Consider the following 19,358-nt stretch of genomic DNA (forward strand, 5'->3'; position numbering starts at 1 on the left):
TAATTTTTTATCAATATAAAATAAAATATCTTAATATATATTTTCATCAAATTATTTTTTAATCATAAACATTTATAAATTATCAAAGCCCTTTTAGTAGAAAAAACCACAAGATCCAGTTTTTGTTACCTCTTCCCTCTTATTGGCTTAGCCAAATTTCTTCACTTTTTCGTGCTGCTTGTATTGACTTCTTATGGTCTTGATTATTTGCTATTCTTGAATTTATCTTTAAGGTGTCATGACCTTTTACCCAATTTATTTTCACACCTCAATAAGCTCAATTTAGCTGCAACTGCCCTAACGCACCTTAAAATATCCAAAGGACATTTATGAAAATAAAAAGCTATTTTTAACATGTTTTTATATCTCATTCTATTAAAGTACAAAAACCAATTAAGAATCCAATATTAAAGGTCAAATAAGGGAACAAATATGCATTCATCAATGGGACAAGGACTCACACTTGAAATTCTAATAGGGTATGCCATCACATTGTTAAGCACAAAACACTTGTAGCAAATACTTTAAAGTGTTGGATACTTGGTTCCTTCCTTTGAAGAGTTCATAAGGTGTGAGTTTCAAAATGGATCTTTTTAAAGTTCTATTTAGTATATAACATGCAATCACTAGTAAAAAACGGGGGTACTAACGTGCCCACTATGCTTCGGTTGGCAAAAACCCAAAGCATAAAACAGAGTGGTGGCATTTTTGAAATTATTGGAAAAGTATATGCCTCGGTTCTATCTCAACCGAAGCCATAAAGAACCTACAACCTCAGTTACAAGGACAACCGAGGCAATAAAGCCTGCGAAAGTTCCCAAGAAAAGACTTTTCAGCTGACAAATATCTCTATGCAGGTTTTTTGGCCTCGGTTACTCTTAGAACTGAGGCCAAAACCTCTCTGCTCCACTAACATTTCCGTTCTGTACTCTAACGTTTGAACTGACAGAAGGGGGCTATGGCCTTAGTTCTCCTTGGAACCGAGGTAAAAAGGTTCGTTGAAATTGCAAAAATGCCATTTAATATAATTTTTGAATTTTTTTTCTAGGCACTTTAGGCCTCGGTTCTTTATAGAATCGAGGTAATAACATGTGTTTAGGCTTAAATTTCGTGAACAGAGGCATTTTTAGACAAAAGGCCTTCATTTAGGTTTAAATTGCATTGTTGCTCTCTCTCGCCCTTGGGGTTCTCTCCGCCAATGTTTTGTTCTCTTCTTCACTCCTCTGTCGCGGCTTCACAAGAAGGGGGAAGCACCCATCTTCATCTTTTTCTTTTCTTCTTGTTTTGTTTCGCCTTGTAGTGAGGGAGGCGAACCTCCTTTTCCTCTTCTCCAACTCTGGTTCCTGTTTCGCATGAAGGGAAGACTCTTTTTCGCTTCTCAGTGTTGGTTCACTTTTGTAGGAAGGGAGGCGACTTCGAAAACTTTGGCACATCTTTCTTTCTCGCGATGTGGTAGCAGCGGCACCTCCGCGAGGGTTCATGTTCTAGTGTCTTCGCAGTGAAGGGAGTTGCGTTTGACCTCATACCAATTTGGGATTTTTTTTTAATCTGATTCGTGCGTTTTGGAGCTAGGGTTTTGGATTACGAATTGAAAATTTGGGGTTTTTGTGATTGCAAACTTTTCTTGCAATTTGAGATTTGTAATTAGGGTTTTAATTGTTCTGGTTTTGGGAATTTTTGTTCGTGTTGGTTTTTTTTAAACGTTCCATATAAGACCACGTGATTTAAAAAAAAAAATAAAGGGCTTTGGCATCGATTCTAGTATGAACCGCTGTCATATACCCATGTTATTACCTCGGGTGCAGAAGAACCAAAGTAGAAACTTTGGGCATATTACCTCGGTTGAAACCGAGGCCAAAGTTCTCACCTTTTTACCTCGGCAGTACAGGTCTCGGTTCGAAAACTGAAGCGTATTGTCAAAAGGTCTCATTCAACATTGTCATTGTTAACTATTCTAATTATATGTTTTTCCTCTCTACAACACCATTTTGCTATGGTGTTCTAGGAGCTAAAAAATTATGAGAAATGAAATATTTTGCACAAAAGGTTTCAAAAGCTTCATTTTGAAATTCACCCATCATCACTTCTAAGTGATTTAATTTTCAAATGCTTTTCATTTTGAATAACATTGGCAAATTTCTTAAAAACTTTAAAGGTGTCAATTTTAAATGAGATACAGAATGTCCATGTAAATCTTGAAAAGTCGTAAACCAAAACAAGTGCATAATAATTTCCACTTATGCTTTTGGTCATAGAGGGTTTAAATAAGTCCATGTGAATTAATTCTAGGGATTAATTGTAGAGACACACTATTTTGATTTAAATGGTGTTTTTACCTGTTTTCCTTTTTTTAGCAAGCTTCACAAAGTCTATCTTTTTCAAACTTTATTTTAGGCAAATCAAACACTAGATTCTTTGAAACAAGCTTATTTAGGTGTGACATGAATATATGCTAGTCTCTTATCCTAAATTCTAGGTTCATAATTTTTAGCAAATAAACATCCAATGGAATAAAAAAATAGATGGTTTTTCGAAATCAACCACACACACATGTTTATATAATTCTTTTTCCAATGAAAATTAGCTCATTTGATTGTGCACATCATATTAGAAGTGATTAACTTCAAAGGTTAATGTTAAGCCTTTATCACATAACTAACTAATACTAAGGAGATTATGTTTAAGTCCCTCAACTTCATTCTTAATAATAGAGGAAATTCTTACCTTGCTAGGGTCAAGAATTTTACATGTGTTGTTGTCTCCATATGTAACATGTCCATAGACATTGTAAGATATCTTGCTAAATTTTCTTGCATCTCTAGTCATGTGTCTTGAGAAGCCACTATCTAAATACTATATAATTGTTTAGCCTCAAGACTTAACTACAAAACACATTAAAGAGAATAAGCAAGTACCTAGTTAAATTTGGGTCCTTTCATGTTAGAGAATTGTAATGCTACTTTAGGTACCCATTGAAACTTCCCCTTAGGAACCCCAAATTTCTTAAAATAGCAAGAATTAGATTTCTAACCATGTTCACAGTAGTAGAAGCAAGTAATAGATGATGGTTTTCTCATGATAAGAATATTTCTAGATTTTAATCGATTAATCTCACTAGTATAGCCTATGCCTTCTCTATTAAGTACACTTCTTCGAGAGCTTAGGACAACATCAAGATTAGATTTGCTTAGAGTGAACTTAGTGAGGGTTTTCATTAGATAAGCAATTCTTTCTAGTTGTCTTCGGAAATTTTCTAGGTGCACTTTTCTTTCAAACACAAATAAGGTTCTTATGAGTTTTCTCTAAGTTTTCCAGGATCGTTTTCAGATTTTCATTTTCTTCTTATAGTTATTTTACTCTATTTTCCAACCACCTATTTTTCCCTTTGTGCCTATTATTTGATATTGCAATTTTCTAACTTCCTCATGTAGTTCTTGAAATGCATCAAGCAATTAATAATATTTATTTTCATCATTATTGGAGTCAAAACTACTTACACTACTTATAGAGGATGCTAAGCCAATCATCAAACATAAGTTTGTTTCTTCCTTAAGATTTTAATTGGAGTCTCTACTGGGAGCATTGTTCTCCCATGTGATAAATCTCCAATATAAGTTAATTTTGAGATCAATTTAAGGCTTATCTTGTTTTGATTATGTCAAATATTTGTAGAAGTCACCCTAATTTGACTTATTTGTAGATTTTGTTCATTATAGAGAGTTGAAGTGGAAAAATAAAGGAAGTGGATGAAATCCAAGCAATTTTGAGCAAATATGACATTGGTGCGGCTGAGCAAGGATCTTGAGGCTTGAGCCACACGAGAAAACCCACCTTGAAGGGAAACATCAAACATTGAACCTGAGGCTAAGCCACGAAGCCTCATTCTCAAAGATCTTATCTCAGGGGCTACAACATCAAAAGCATGAGCCCTAAGCCACAAAGAAAACCCACCTTGGAAGAAAACCTCTGTAGTTGAAGCCATACTTGCACCGTTGAAGCCACGCCTTGGAAATTTTATAAAAATAGAGTTGCTCCTCTATTTTAAGGACTTCTGGACATACTCTTGGGACAAAATTTTTTAAAGAGTTTCTTAGACATTTTTCTCTGTAATTTTAAAGAACGTTATTAGAGGTCTTAAGAGATTATGAATCCTCCTTGGATTGTAACATTTTCATCTATTATGAGGAGCTAAATCTCTTAAAGTGTCGAAGCAAAGATGTAACCATTTGGAACTGTCTTGTTGGTACTATTTTATTTATCAAAGTATGCTTTTATTACATATTTGTGAATTCTTTTGTATTCACTATTGGATTAACTAATCACTCATTTTATTTCACTGGCTTGGGATTGAGTGTGAACTGATTTCAAGTTGTGGTCCAACTGATTTTCCTTCTACTTTTAGATGCTAGGAATAGATCTAAGGCTCTGGCTACTTATAGAGTCATGGTCTTAATGCAAGTGATCCATTGAAGTAGTGATATGATCATAGATAGGGTAAGAATGAAGAGTTTAAAGAGTGACAAGAAGCACAAAAGGAATATCATAGGTTTTTCTTAGGGTTGTATTTTTTCTATTCTAGTTTCTAGTTTCTTTCTCTTTGTTTGGTTGTAAAGAAGCTTATATATTCTTCTCTTCTTTAAGGTGCAAGTAATGTGAGACTTCACATAGCTTAGACTTAAAAGAAAGAAGAATAAATAAGTCTATTCTCCTTTTAGATGCTTAAATCACAAGTTATCTCATGTATAATTTTAGTTTTGATCTTTAGACTAACTAGGTAGCTTATATACTCGTAGTAGGATGTAGTTCTCTTCGGCCTGTGATGCGGGAAAGATGTTTTCTTTTAGCCATGTGATGCGGGAAAGATGTTCTCTTTTGGTCATGTGATACGGGAAGAGGGTAATGTGTGACTCGTAATGAATTAGTTATGATGATTAGGTGGTGTGGTAATGTAGGAAAAATAGACCACTAAGTTGTGATGATGATGGGTTGTTGTATTTAAGTTGTTGGTGTGTTATTATTGTGATGAACGTTTAACATTTGTTAGTTATATTATGTTTATTATAATTGATCCTTAGTTAGTTCACCCGTATGTTTATGGTTGTGATTTCTACTTGCGATAATCATTATACAGGAGCATATGATCATGCAGATAATTCAGATATGGTATAACACAACGAGCAAATTAAAAGAATTGAAAAATTTACGAATTTATTTTAAATAAAATATTTTATTGGTAATTTTATTTTGTAATCAATTGAAATTATGGTTCAGTTTTGTAAAGATTTATTGAATTTGGATTTCCGAATGATAATATGTTTTAACATTTTAAATTTTTTTGTTCGTAACCGTAACATCCCAAATGTTACAATTTTTATTGTCATTTTATTCTTTATAATATAATATATATTAATTATTTAAAAAAATATAATTATTAATTGATTTTTAAAAGTAACATTATTTTGAAATATTTTGTATAAAATTGTCATAACATTCAAATATTTTTTAATACTATTATTGTACATATATTATTTACTTAATAATACAATATAAATATTTAAAAATATACGAATTTGAAATTCTTGATAGTCCCTTCCCTATCAGATGTGATTATTTATCTTAATCTTCTCTCATGGACACAACCTCAATCAAGTGTCATTGACTTAAGTTAGGTCTAAACTTTGCTAGTTTAGCTTTGGACAAAATGTCATCATCCATTGCCAAAGCCATTTTTCCATTGATATAAACAAAGATAATTATAACATCAATAAGACTATTTGTTAATATGTGCAAGTTAATTTTCAATCGACCTTGATGCAGGATATTTATTTTTTCGATTAACATTGTTGAAGTTATTTTTCCATCAATTTAGACCAAAATTATTTTTCCATCAACATTAATTAAAGCTTTCTCAACTAATACCGATGATAGTATTTTTCAACTAATTCATCCATACTTTTTTTTCTTGATATTTATCAAAGTTATTTGTAGTTAATTTATCTCTCTAACTCATACAAGTCAAAATAATTATAATTGACACCAATAAAAAATAGTGTCAACCAAATCAATTGAAAAAGAAAATCCTTTATCAACATAAACTAGAAAAATCTTAATGAAATTTAATCAAAAAATAATCTCAACATGACCAAAAAATACCATCAAGTGATTTTTAATATTAAAATATACATTTATTTAGTGATAATTGAAATATTCAATCAAAGATACATAAATTTCAATTAATTTGAAAAGTAAACAATCAAAATTCAATGCATTTTAATTTCCTTTGAATTGTGAAATCCCATCACCAAAAGACATTAAGATAAGCTTGGCAACATAATGTTGAAGTGCATTTATACTTCTAACAATAGCAACATGAACATTTGCACAAATAAAATAACAACCATGAAATAAAGCAATTAGAATTAAAAATGACAAAAGAATAATAAATCTAATTTAGCAAGGACAAAATTTGATGACAACTAGAAAGAAAAGACACCAAATGTTTTTTTATTCGATTTCTCACTCTTTTGTAATCCTAAAGGTCTGCAGCTGAAAAGCAACTACAGAGAATAATACCATAGCCAAATATATGTTATGCATTAAATAAAGTCTAAAAATTTCAAACAGTGAGATGGTGACAACATCCCAATCCTCTTCATATTGGAAACTTCTCACGCCGGCTCAGAAGAAAACAAATGAAAACAAAAAAGAAAAAAGAAAAAGGAAAAATTACCCCAACAAATTTATAAGGTCTTTAAAATTGAAAACTAGCCAATCAGCTTTCACAGCAACAGATTCTCGAAGTTGAACACCAGCATAGCAAATGAACAAGTCAGCACCACCTGGTTGACGAGCCTAAAAGTGGGCTCATAAACAGCACACAATTACTATCACATATGAATAAGGTATAACAGGAAATAACTAACAATGACACAACAATTTTGATAAAAATATTTAAAAGGGTTAAATATTTTTTATCATTAAATTATCATAAAAGATTGTGTTTTGCTCTTAAACTAAATTATGAAGTATTGCACTTTTATATTTTGTGAAAGTCATGTAAAACATTCTCTCCAACAAACAACATGTGAAGGTTATAGTGTAATGTAAAACTATGTTTGTTGGGAAAGATGTTTTACGCAACTTTCATAAGGTGCATACACAAAATACTTTATAATTTAGTTTTGGGGGAAAATACAATTCTTTTAGCAGTTTTAAGAGAAAAAGAACATATTTAATCCTGTTTAAAAAAAGTTTGTTTACCAATAAAAAGTCAACATTATTTTTGGTCAATTGTGTGTGAAATCTACAGAGAGAAAAAACAATGATTATAACATTGTTATGTGTCAGATGCCAATATAGTGTTGAGATAGGTTGTTTCAGATTAGAAAAACAAAATGCCTAATCAGTTGGAAATGAGATTTTCCATAAAATAACCAGGAAATACGTTTTCTTACCTCCATATCAGTAGCACCATCCCCCACCATGGTTAAAGTTTTGAAACCATGAGCCTGGAAATCAGTTTGATCAGCTTTAAGCAATGAAAGTAGTTCAAGAAAAAAAAATTCACATGTGAGTACTGCCTGAACCTTCTTGATCTGTTGGACAGCAACAGCTTTTCCTCCACTCCTTGAAGTAGGCTCTCTTGTATCGAACCCCAGAAACTCTCCAGAGCTCTTAAAAAGTAGGTTATTGGCAAAAATATGGCTTTCTGGAATTCCAAGTATTGATGCAACAGGCTTCATAAGAAGAGTGCAGGAGTTAAAACAAAGTATCTAATCCATTACCCTTTATTCATAGAACATGTCAAATGTAAAAGCACAGCATACAACTCTGAATGTCATGACAAAAATCATTTGAATGGGAAGAGCATTAGAAGACAGACTATAGATGCTAATTATATCCATTCCAGAATGCATCAACCCTCTCTCACATTCATTCCAGAATCTGAAGTAAAATATAGATGTATTCTGCAAGAGACATGTGTGGTGATCTTCAAGATTACGGGCATTCAATGACTGAATGAACTAGTTATGAAATATTTTCAGTGACAGAAGAAAAAATGTTTATCCAAATTCACAACATGCCATAGAAACAATTGATTTCTCCCCAAGCACAAAGTGGATCAGAAAAACCATTAATTTCAACTATTATTCGTACATTGATCATTTGACGGAAGCCACCAGAGACAAGATAAACAGCAATGCCATTAGCCTTTAACTTCTGGACTAACTCTTCTATGCCAGGGGAAAGCCTGCACATTAAGAAATAGAATCGTAAACATTATTCCAAATCTGTCTGAACTAAACACATGTCAAGATACTCGTGGGAGAAATGAGGATTTGAAGGTGAAGAGAAAGAAAGTGACCAGTCAAGCTTTAGTGTTCAAATATCAATCATTTGTCTCATCAAAGATTAAGCTAAGTAGGGATGATAAGTCAATAAATCTCTTTCATAGAGTGTCATTTCTCTACGCCTCTTTCATTTTATCGTGTATAGATTCTAGTTTCTTTCCATAATTGTATTATAACTTAAGAACAATTTGAATACAGAGGAATACAATTTCTTGCTCGAGAAACCATGCAGCATTTTTTTGTTAGGGGTCAAACGAAAACATATAATTGCATAATGTGACTGAATATGCATCAGTTGGGAAAAGTATATGTTAGAAGTGAACTTTAAGCCTAACTCAACCCCACATAACCGGCTTGTAGGGTGAGGTTTGCACCCACTTATAAAGTATGAATTGACCTTATCTCTAGTTAATGTGGGACTTCCAACAGTATACATCGTAGTTCAGAAATTCCACTACTGCTAGAAAAGGGTTGAGCTAGAAATTACATGGGCATCCTGGGGGAGAGTGACCAAATCTCTTGAATCTGTCCATTTATCTGTTTCAGACATGGATGGATATGTCAAACAGACAAAATTGGTTTGGTAGGTTGTTAGGAATGAGAAGAGTTGGAAGGTTTATGAGAGAAGGAAAAGAATGAGTTAATGAGTTAGTTGAGTAACCCAACTGTAATAACAGTTGGGTAGGGCGGGAATTGGAGAATATAAATTGTAGAGGGGTTAGTTGCTGGGGGGACTTTTGGCAGTTGTAGTTAAACAGGATCAAGCCTGTTGAAGGGGTTAAGCCCTTGTTAGTGTGAGTGTACAGACTGGACTTTGTGAATAATATACAACACAGTTTGCTTTCTTTTTTGTCTTCTTGGCGCCTAAGTGTTGTTTCCAGAGGATCTTGAATAGGTTTCTTTATCAGAAACCTATCAATTGGTCCGACCTGCCGGATCCCAATTGAAGGAGAAGAGTGGGCGCGGAATGGAGGGAAGAGTAGTGGCGATGGAAGGACAGCTAGAAGCAGTGGCAGAGACGAAGGCAGATACGAGGGCACTGAGACAAAATTACGAGGCGATGAGGCAAGACATCCAGGCGATCGTGAGGATGATGGGGGACCGCAATCGCGATCCAAATGGAAACCGCCAAAGAGCCAGTGAGTCGTCCGTGAACGACAACGGTGGCGGAGCCGAAGGAGACCGAGAACGGAGACGAGACGGAAATCAAGAATGCCCTCCCAATTGGAGGAAACGGGTAGAATTACCGGGGTTTGAAGGAGGTGACCCGTTGATCTGGATAAGTAGAGCGGAGAAATTTTTTGAAGTGCAGGGGGTGGCCGAGGACGAGAAAGTGCAGTTGGCGTTCATCAGTATGGAAGGATATGTTGCGTACTGGTTTCGGTTTTGGAGAGAAAAAACCCGGAACAGATCGTGGGAGGGATTGAAGAGAGCGTTGGTGATCAGATTTGGAGAAGGAGGTCGAGGCTCCGTCTATGAGAGACTGGCCGCCATTAAACAGGGAGGCGCGGTAAGCGAGTATATTAGGGATTTCGAAGTATTGGTGGGGCAGACGACCGGAATTCCAGAGGAACAGCTTCTGGGATATTTTATGGCGGGATTGCAAGAGGAAATAAGCGATTGCGTGAGACCCCATGACCCGCAAGATCTAATGACGGCTATGAGGATCGCCCGGGACGTACAGAAGTTGTGCTCCCAATCCAAAGTCAGTGGGGGACAGTCGACCAAGGGCGCCAATGTGTGGGGAGGAACCGCGAGGGTAGCTACCAGAAGCGAATTCAGTCGCGAGGTATCAGGACGAGGGGGAACCGCAGAGAGCGTGGGATCGGTCAGGAGGGAGATAAACCAAGGGAATGGGTTTGCCAGGCCTAATGGAGAGGGAAGAGGAAGAAATGTCCGAAACTTACCTTATTCGGAATTCATAAAAAGAAGAGAGGAGGGAAAGTGTTTCCGATGTGGGGGACCTTTTAGCCCTGGGCATAGATGTCCTGAAAGAGGATTGAGGATGCTAATTCTAGCCGAAGAGGAGGAGGAAGAGGAGAACGAAGCTAGAGATGAGATGGATCAGTCCCAGATGGAGTTATCTGTTGTTTCAGCAGGGGGGTTAACATCTCCAAAAACTATGAAATTATAAGGAAGGATAGAGGGTCGAGAAGTGTTGGTTCTCATTGACAGTGGCGCTAGCCACAACTTTATACGCCAGGAGTTAGTGGAAGAAATGGGAATGACCGTGGTGGAGACCCCACCTTACAGGGTTAGTTTGGGAGACGGTTATCAAAAGAAGACAGGGGGCTGCTGTGAGGAAGTGAGAATTGTGTTGGGAGAAGTAGAAGTGGTAGAGAAGTTTCACTTGTTTGAGTTAGGAGGGGTGGATGTAATATTAGGAGTGGAATGGTTGGAGAAATTAGGGGAAGTGACCTTGGACTGGAGTAAATTGACAATGGCATATCATTAGTTGGGGAGGAAGGTGAGAATTCAAGGAGATCCAACCTTAGAAAGGAAAATGGTGGAACCGGAGGCTTTGCTGAAAATGGCTGAGGCAGAGATGTGGTTGCTGATCTGGGAGTGTGGTTACTTAGAGTCAAAAGAAGGAAGGGAAAAATGTCAGCTTGTGACAGAAAGCCAAGGAAGGGAGTTGGAGTTGTTGTTGAGCAGGTATGACAAAGTGTTTGCGGATCCAGTGGGGCTCCCTCCTGATCGTGGCATGGTGCATCACATACCTCTCAAAGAGGGCATAGATCCGGTTAATGTTAGACCTTACAGGTACCCACATGTGATGAAGGAGGAGATCGAGCAACAAGTCCAGGAAATGCTCAAAACAGGGGTGATTAGACCCAGCCACAGTCCCTATTCGAGCCCGGTGATATTGGTGAAGAAAAAAGACGGTAGTTGGAGGTTTTGTGTCGATTACAGAGCGTTGAATCGTGCCACAGTACCAGATAAATTTCCAATACCGGTGATTGAGGAGCTATTGGATGAGTTGAGGGGGGCCTGTTACTTTTCAAAGATCGACTTGAAGGCCGGTTATCATCAAATCCGTATGGGAGTGCAAGATGTGGAGAAAACGGCCTTTAGGACACACCAAGGGCATTATGAATTTATGGTAATGCCCTTCGGCCTTACAAATGCCCCGGCTACTTTCCAAAATGCCATGAACAACCTTTTTCAGCCGTATTTAAGGAAGTGTGTTTTGGTATTCTTCGATGATATATTGGTTTACAGCGCCACTTGGAAAGAGCACCTTGAACATGTTACCGTGGTGTTGGATACTCTAGAGCAGAACCACTGGGTGGCAAACCGAAAGAAGTGCGAATTTGGGCGAACCATAATTAGGTACTTGGGGCATGCAATATCAAGTCAGGGGGTAGAGATGGACCCTGAGAAGGTGAGGGCTATGACTGAGTGGAGCAGACCGAAAACAGTCAAAGGAGTAAGAGGGTTTCTGGGGTTGACAGGGTATTATAGGAGGTTTGTGAAAGACTATGGGAAGATTGCCAAGCCCCTGACGGAATTATTAAAAAAAGGGAAATTCGGATGGAATGAAAAGGCTAAAGAAGCTATGCAACAGTTGAAGAAAGCTATCACGACAGCTCCAGTGTTATCTTTACCAGATTTCCACCAACCCTTTCATATAGAATGTGATGCCTCGGGCATGGGTGTAGGGGCAGTGTTGACTCAAGAGGGACGACCCATTGCCTACTTTAGTAAGGCACTATCAGAAGGAACGTTGAGCAAATCCATCTATGAGAAAGAGTTGATGGCCTTGGTATTGGCCATACAGCACTGGAGGCCTTACCTACTAGGGCAAAGATTTGTGGTGCACACTGACCAGAGAAGCCTTCGCCATTTGTTAGAGCAGCGGATAACTACTCAAAACCAACAAAATTGGATTGCTAAATTGTTGGGATATGATTTTGCGATAGTGTACAAAGCAGGAGCTACCAACCAAGCGGCGGATGCACTATCAAGGAGGGAGGAGGGAGACAAGGAAGATGTTGCAGAGTTGGGAGTAATGGCCAGGCCGTATTGGCAGGACTTTGGTGAGATCTTAAGGGAGGTGGAGGAAGATGACAAGTTGAAAAGGGTAATGGACGATTTGAGAAGGGATCCAAATACCCATCCAGCTTATACCCTGGAGCAGGACAGGTTACACTATAAAGGAAGGTTAGTTTTGGCGGCCAATTCCACGTGGATTCCTAGATTAATGGCAGAGTTCCACGTTACACAAACAGGGGGACATTCGGGTGTTTACAGGACATATCGGAGGTTGGCTCAATCTTTATACTGGGTTGATATGAAGAGGAGGGTAACGGAGTATGTGGCGGGGTGCTTGGTGTGTCAGCAGCACAAGTATTTGTCCTCTTCTCCTCAAGGGTTGCTGCAACCTTTGCCTATTCCAAATGCCATTTGGGAAGAGTTAAGCATGGATTTTATAGTGAGGCTTCCAAAATCTCAGGGATATGATGCTATATTAGTGGTAGTAGATCGCTTAAGTAAATACGGTCATTTTATACCACTCAAGCATCCGTATTCAGCTAAAATGGTAGCAGAATTATTCATCAAAGAAATAGTCAAGTTGCATGGCATTCCGAGATCAATAGTGAGTGATCGGGATCCCCTTTTTCTCAGCAATTTTTGGCAGGAGCTGTTTAAAGGGCAGGGCACGAAACTGAATATGAGTACCGCTTATCACCCAGAGACCGACGGCCAAACAGAGGTTCTGAACCGTGTTTTGGAGGGATACCTTAGATGTTTTTGTTCAGAGCAGCCTAGAGGATGGATGACGGTCCTACCTTGGGCTGAGTACTGGTATAATACCAGTTATCAGGGAGCAATTCGGTGCACACCGTTTGAAACAGTCTATGGGAGACCACCTCCATCCCTGCAACGATTTATACCGGGAGAATCTTTGGTGGAGGCAATGAATCAGGAATTGCAAACACGGGATGAAGCTCTCCGACAACTGAAGTTCCACTTGGAGAGGGCACAAGAGTTGATGGTAACACAGGCCAACAAGAAGAGGAGGGGACTGGGTATACTTGAAGATCAGGCCCCATCGACAAACTTCTATGCCAACCAGACTTCATCCGAAATTAGCAGCCAGATTTTTTGGCCCATTTCAGGTGATCAAAAGAGTGGGAGCAGTGGCCTATAAACTCCAGTTACCAGAGACAGCACGCATACACCCTGTATTTCATGTGTCCCAACTGAAGAAAGCTATAGGGGAGCAGCAGGTAGAGAAGGAATTGCCTCCAGAATTGCAGGCTGACGGACCATCTTGGTGGCCCATCAATGTTCGAGGGAGAAGAGTCACACAACGAGGAGAGGAGAATGTGCCCCAACTGTTAATTGAATGGCAGGATGGAGGACAAGAAGGAGCAACATGGGAGGATGAAGTGGTTATCAGAGAGCAGTACCCCGATTTCAACCTTGGGGGCAAGGTTGAACTTCAGGCAGAGGGCAATGTTAGGAATGAGAAGAGTTGGAAGGTTTATGAGAGAAGGAAAAGAATGAGTTAATGAGTTAGTTGAGTAACCCAACTGTAATAACAGTTGGGTAGGGCGGGAATTGGAGAATATAAATTGTAGAGGGGTTAGTTGCTGAGGGGACTTTTGGCAGTTGTAGTTAAACAGGATCAAGCCTGTTGAAGGGGTTAAGCCCTTGTTAGTGTGAGTGTACAGACTGGACTTTGTGAATAATATACAACACAGTTTGCTTTCTTTTTTGTCTTCTTGGCGCCTAAGTGTTGTTTCCAGAGGATCTTGAATAGGTTTCTTTATCAGAAACCTATCATAGGTAGACTATACGATAAAACTAACATCATTTCTCTTCCACTAACAAAAAAACACAGCACAAGTACATAAGCTGCAGTGTTAAAGATACAGTGATACTGTGATAAGGTCTTTCCATCACAAGGATGTTTAATTATATAAGGAAAAGTACCACATCCAGAATTTTTTTGTCAGAACAGAACTAATTTGCACTTTGTTTTAACCAGTATTTGAGTCTTGGTAAATTTCAGGCTGAATTCTCTCAAAAAATGTTCCTGATTTGTAGCAAAACTCACACAAAAAGCTAAAACCAAATCCTTTCAATGCTGTCAAATTAAAAGTCTACGAGTACAACCTAATGCTATAAAGCTCTTGCAATGGACACAGTCTTGGAAAGGATCAGACACATAACAGGTTTAGTGTAGAAAGCCTTACCTTGCACTTACAAGAGGCTCATTCCACTAATAGAACCTGTGATCTCCTATTCACAAGGCAATAAATCTAACCATCACACCAACACTCCCCTTCTAACAAATTAAGAAAACCTAAGGCAAGAAGAACTGGGAAATTCACAAGAAACTGTCCTGGTTACTTTTTTCAGTGAAAAGCCTAATCAAAAGCAAAATGTTCATACATTAATCAATCAAGTACGTTAAATCCGCAAAAAGACAACAAACATTGGAAACACAAAAAACCATTCAGTCTCCCTGAGTCACACCTTGGTGGCTTTTGCTTAAGAAAATTCTGAAGTTGAGACCAAGAGGGGTTGAACAAAGACAGCCTAGCAGCCAAGGCTTCCTCAAACGGAACAGAACCACCCATCGCTCTACGAAATCCAACACTGAATCAGATATACCATAAACAACAACAAAAAGTCTCAAATAAAAACAAAAACATTTCAATTTTAACAAAGACCCAGTTGAACAATCCAACCTAGCAGTCCACTCTGCAACAGCCTTTCCAGCCCCACAGAACTCAGCAATCTCATCAATCCCTTCATCCAAACACACAGTGCTATCCACATCGAAGCAAACAGCATCACCCTTTCTCCAAAGCTCAAGAACCTCTATCATCAAAAAAGCATCACTATTTTATTGTTCCCTAAAATCATGAAGGAAATAACATCATAAACATGTAATGCACATAAGTTATATATCATAATAACCTTTGGACGGGAGTGTGTTCTCAAAATGGCCCACTTTGGAGCCCCCAACAGATGCAGCCATAACGAAACACGGCTTCTTCTTCTTCTCCTCAACCCCAATTCTAATTCCACACACTCTATCACTCCTCAGATGAAGCGTTGATGAAGGAAGAAAACGAGATTGGTGCTTTGTAACACCAAAAACACGAATGGTGTTGATCCCAGAACTCACCAACCCCTCCATGGGAACTAGCTGTTTTCCAAATCCAGTGACAAAAACGGTTGCTTTATCAAAAACCCATCAGAGGATGAAGGCTGCTATATTTTAGGATCAAAGGGCATGATGCGAGGGTGCACGAATATTACCGAGTACCTGCAGATGAAGGAAATGAATGAAACGACAGAGGGTTGGTGGCTGAAAACTTTCAATCTCAGAATATGTTAATCAACTAACTATGTTTCTTTCTTTTCTAATTTGTTCGATTGACGTTGTTTTCTTGTTTTGGCAACAATGTTCCAAATCACGATTTTTGTGGAAAAAAAAAACAGTGGGTATTATGAAACGAAAACGCTTCTTTAACACCAATTTTTTAACACATTTTTTACAATGTCTCTTGACGATTGTCCATTGGCTGTTGTTTTAAATAAGGTTTAATCCTTTTCCACATCCCTATTTATGTACGAATGTCTCAATTGGGTCCTCCTTTTTTAAAATGTATCAAAATGGTCCCTAATTTTAAAAATTGATATCAATTGAATCCTTTCCGTTAAGTTGGCTGGACGGCCTTAAAAAAATTGATGAGTGGATGCTGAGATGACGAACGAACGCTCGTCCACCAGCGAACGAACGCTCGTCCACCAACGAACGAACGCTCGTCCACCACCGAACGAACGGTCGTCCAGTGTGGAACGAACAGTCGTCCAGCAGTAAGAGGTCGACGAGTGTTCGTTCTCTGGTGGACGAGCGTTCGTTCGCTGGTGGACGAGCGTTCGTTCGTCATCTCAGCATCCACTCATCAATTTTTTTTTAACGCCGTCCAGCCAACTTAACGGAAAGGACTCAATTGATATCAATTTTCAAAATTAGGGACCATTTTGATACACTTTAAAAAACGAGGACTCAATTGAGACATTCGTATATAAATAGGGATGTCGAAAAGGATTAAACCTTTAAATTTAAATAAAGAATGAATAGGTATTTCATCACGGAGGGTATAATTGGAAAGATAAATTACGAAATTTCATTTTAGCGGTTACCATATTCTTCTTTCACCTTTTGCCTTCTCTCTTTTCACCTCTCGCCTTCTCTCTTTTGTGGCATTCCTTTGTCTCTCTGAGTACTCTCACCTCTCTCGTGTTTTATCCCTAAAAACGAGACTCTGTAATCGATATTTGGTTTTGTTCGTTGTCGCTTTCTTGGACATAGGTGTTGTGCAGGATTGAAGCCCGGTTGGACGACGCTGTCGAGCATTGGCGTTCTCACTGTCGTGGTGTTTTTTGGTAAGTAGAACTGCATGAATTCTAACCATCTTTTCCATCATTGACCTTTATTTCTTTGGCAAACCCTAACGATGTTGTCGAACATTGTTGTTTTGTTTATGTTATAATTGCAGGTCCAATGGCATCCGAACAAGCAAATGTAAGATGAAATGTAATTTGTTATTTATAGTGATGATATTTAGCTTGTATAGTGAATAATAAATATTTGTTATTGTTTTGTAGTGGCGCCTTCGTATCTCAATGGAATCATCGAGCATTGTTGAAATGAATAGGTTAGTAGGAGATGCTCATGTAGAGCGCATTAGGATGACTCATTTTAGGTGGTGTTTGCACATTGTGGAGCCCTTGGAGGTGAATTTGAAATTATTGAAGATGATGGTCCAACGATGGATTGAGCATGATGTCAGTTTTATAGTTAGTCAAGAATTGGTCCCATTTAGTGTTCTTGATGTGTTAATGACCATAGGTTTAGATATAGGTGGTTTAGAGATCCCTTTTGACGAATCAGTTGTTGAAGTGGTTGGTGATATGTTTAATCCAAAAACCACTACATTGAAGGAGGCCATGGACATGTTTTGTTTGGTTGTCCGGGATGAAAACATAGAGGTTGATGTAGTGTGTAGGTTATATATATTAGTGTGTTTGTTTTCATTTTATTTTCCTAGGAAGTCTAAGTATATTTTTAACATGCCTTGTCAAGTGTTAGATGAGTTAGATAGTTTGTGTCTATACGATTGGGCGACTGGTGTACATAAACATATTGTGCAAAATTTAAATAAATGCATGAAGAAAATAATGTCTAGAGGAATCGCCCGCTCACTCAGTCTTAGTGGCAATGTGGTCGTGTTGCAGGTGACATGATTTATAATTAATTTAGTAAATGGAATGTACAACATTGTGAAATTTGGGTAACTATTTATTTTCATATTTTAAGGCTTGGGCGATTGAAAGACTGTCTTTGCATAGTCATTACTCTCATAGGAGGTTCCCGCGCATATTGCGATGGTTCCCTTATACAGCAACGACAAAAGAAATTGATAATATTTTTAAGACCGAAGATGTAAGTGTTTGAACATTTGTTATAATTTTGTTTTAGATAATGATGTTCTTATTTGATTACTTTGGTTCTTTGTGTATGGTATAGTTAAATTTGGAGTGGTATGTAAGTAAGGAAGATTGTGAAGTGGCTGAAATCCGTGCTGCATTCCACATGGATGATGGAGGGATGGGTGAAGGATCGATGCCTGAACGATCTTGGGTTCAGGAAAGAGATGATGAAAGCTCTAATGATGACACGTGGTTAGCAGGTGCTGAAGAGAGAATGAGGAAAAACAATCATGATATTATGACACTGAATGCAAAGATTGGAGTTATTACGCGGGAGTTAATTGACATTCGTCAAACTACAATCTTTAATGAAGAATTTGAATTTGGTCATGATGAAGAAGGTGTTGGTGGTGCAGAGGAAGCACCTGCAAGTAGAGGCGATGAAGAAGATGTTGGTGGAGATGATGAACAACATGGAGGTCCCTATAATGAAGAAGCAGGGGATGAAGAAGCAGGGGATGAAGAACCACCACATGAAGATGACAAACTTGCAGCATCTCAGGACATTAAGATGAAGAAGCATCCTCGTGTTTGTATTGAAATTGACAAACTTATAAATATCACTCATTTTTAATTCTAAGAAATCCAGTGTAAGGAGTCCTAAGCATTCTGCTCTTGTAACGCATTCGTGACCTCATCCTCGCATACGTATTCATTGAAGGTGGATTGTCGGACATTCCTCCAGTAGTGGAAAAAAATTCACTATTCATGCACGGTTCTTCACATGGCACACTCTCTCCACCACCATGTTCATTTCTTCTTCTAGCTTTCTCTTCGACCAACTCTGCCTCCAAGACAACAACCCTCCTCTTAAGTTCTGCAATTAGATTTTCTTGCTCGTCTAAAGCTTTCATAAAACTTTCTCTGCGTTTTCTTTTTTGTAACTTCTTTGGTGTTGGTTGGTTATCTTTCATTTTTGGTCTTCTTTGGTCATCCTTCTCATCCTTCTTATCCATCATTGAAACATCAACATCATGATGAACCTGAAATTCAACAATACATATCATAATATAGAAGTTCAGTGAATATATCATAACATACAACACTCAAACAATAAACCACATACCACACCCGTCTCCATAACTCCTTTCACAAATTTGTCTCCCAAATTTATATTCATCCAATGCAATATTCGTGGGAATTTCTCTATTCGACCTTTGGGAGGACATAAATTCTCACAAAACCATACCTCAAAAAAATGTTCATCTTATCATTTAGTCAAAAACATAAACCAACCCACTACTTAAAAAAAAAGGGACATTTTAATTCAAAAAATCTAAATTACCTGCAGCATGTAAACGCAACCATCAACATAAACATTGCGTGTACCTTTTCCTTTCTTTAAAGCATATGAAGCTTTGCACAAACTACGTACCAAATAACGATACACTAAATTACCCCAACAATAATTACCCAAACCACTTAAATTATCAACAATTTCAAACATTATGGGAAACACTCTTCCGCTACGGTGTGGAAATAATA

At 37.8% G+C, this 19,358-nt stretch overlaps 1 protein-coding gene across 3 annotated transcripts; it reads right to left on the minus strand.

Annotated features, from left to right (window-relative positions):
* Positions 1 to 6,488: 6,488 nt before the first annotated feature.
* Positions 6,489 to 15,852, minus strand: LOC108346217 (phosphoserine phosphatase, chloroplastic). 3 transcript variants are annotated; one of them, XM_017585231.2, is made up of 8 exons: positions 15,721 to 15,852; positions 15,288 to 15,639; positions 15,056 to 15,188; positions 14,841 to 14,948; positions 8,158 to 8,251; positions 7,587 to 7,736; positions 7,455 to 7,508; positions 6,489 to 6,852 (listed from the first exon to the last, which is right to left on the minus strand). In XM_017585231.2, the coding sequence occupies exons 2-8, from the start codon at positions 15,508 to 15,510 to the stop codon at positions 6,727 to 6,729; spliced, it is 888 nt and encodes a 295-aa protein (XP_017440720.2). In that variant the 5' UTR covers positions 15,511 to 15,639; positions 15,721 to 15,852; the 3' UTR covers positions 6,489 to 6,726. The 3 variants fall into 3 exon arrangements, with proteins under 3 accessions (XP_017440720.2, XP_017440721.2, XP_052724553.1); XM_017585232.2 differs by having other exon boundaries at positions 15,288 to 15,519; positions 15,633 to 15,759; XM_052868593.1 differs by having other exon boundaries at positions 15,288 to 15,519; positions 15,640 to 15,738.
* Between the last annotated feature and the right edge of the window lie 3,506 nt (positions 15,853 to 19,358).

Source organism: Vigna angularis, chromosome 9, assembly GCF_016808095.1.
Source record: "Vigna angularis cultivar LongXiaoDou No.4 chromosome 9, ASM1680809v1, whole genome shotgun sequence".
NCBI lineage: Eukaryota > Viridiplantae > Streptophyta > Magnoliopsida > Fabales > Fabaceae > Vigna > Vigna angularis.

Excerpts from the sequence above, each read along its gene's own strand:
- LOC108346217 (XM_017585231.2), bottom strand. The coding sequence starts at position 15,510 with ATGGAGGGGTTGGTGAGTTCTGGGATCAACACCATTCGTGTTTTTGGT. Across the intron at positions 15,189-15,287 it reads GAACACACTCCCGTCCAAAG|AGGTTCTTGAGCTTTGGAGA; the intron begins GTTATTATGATA and ends TTTTGATGATAG. Across the intron at positions 7,737-8,157 it reads GCTTCCGTCAAATGATCAAT|CCTGTTGCATCAATACTTGG; the intron begins GTACGAATAATA and ends CTTCTTATGAAG.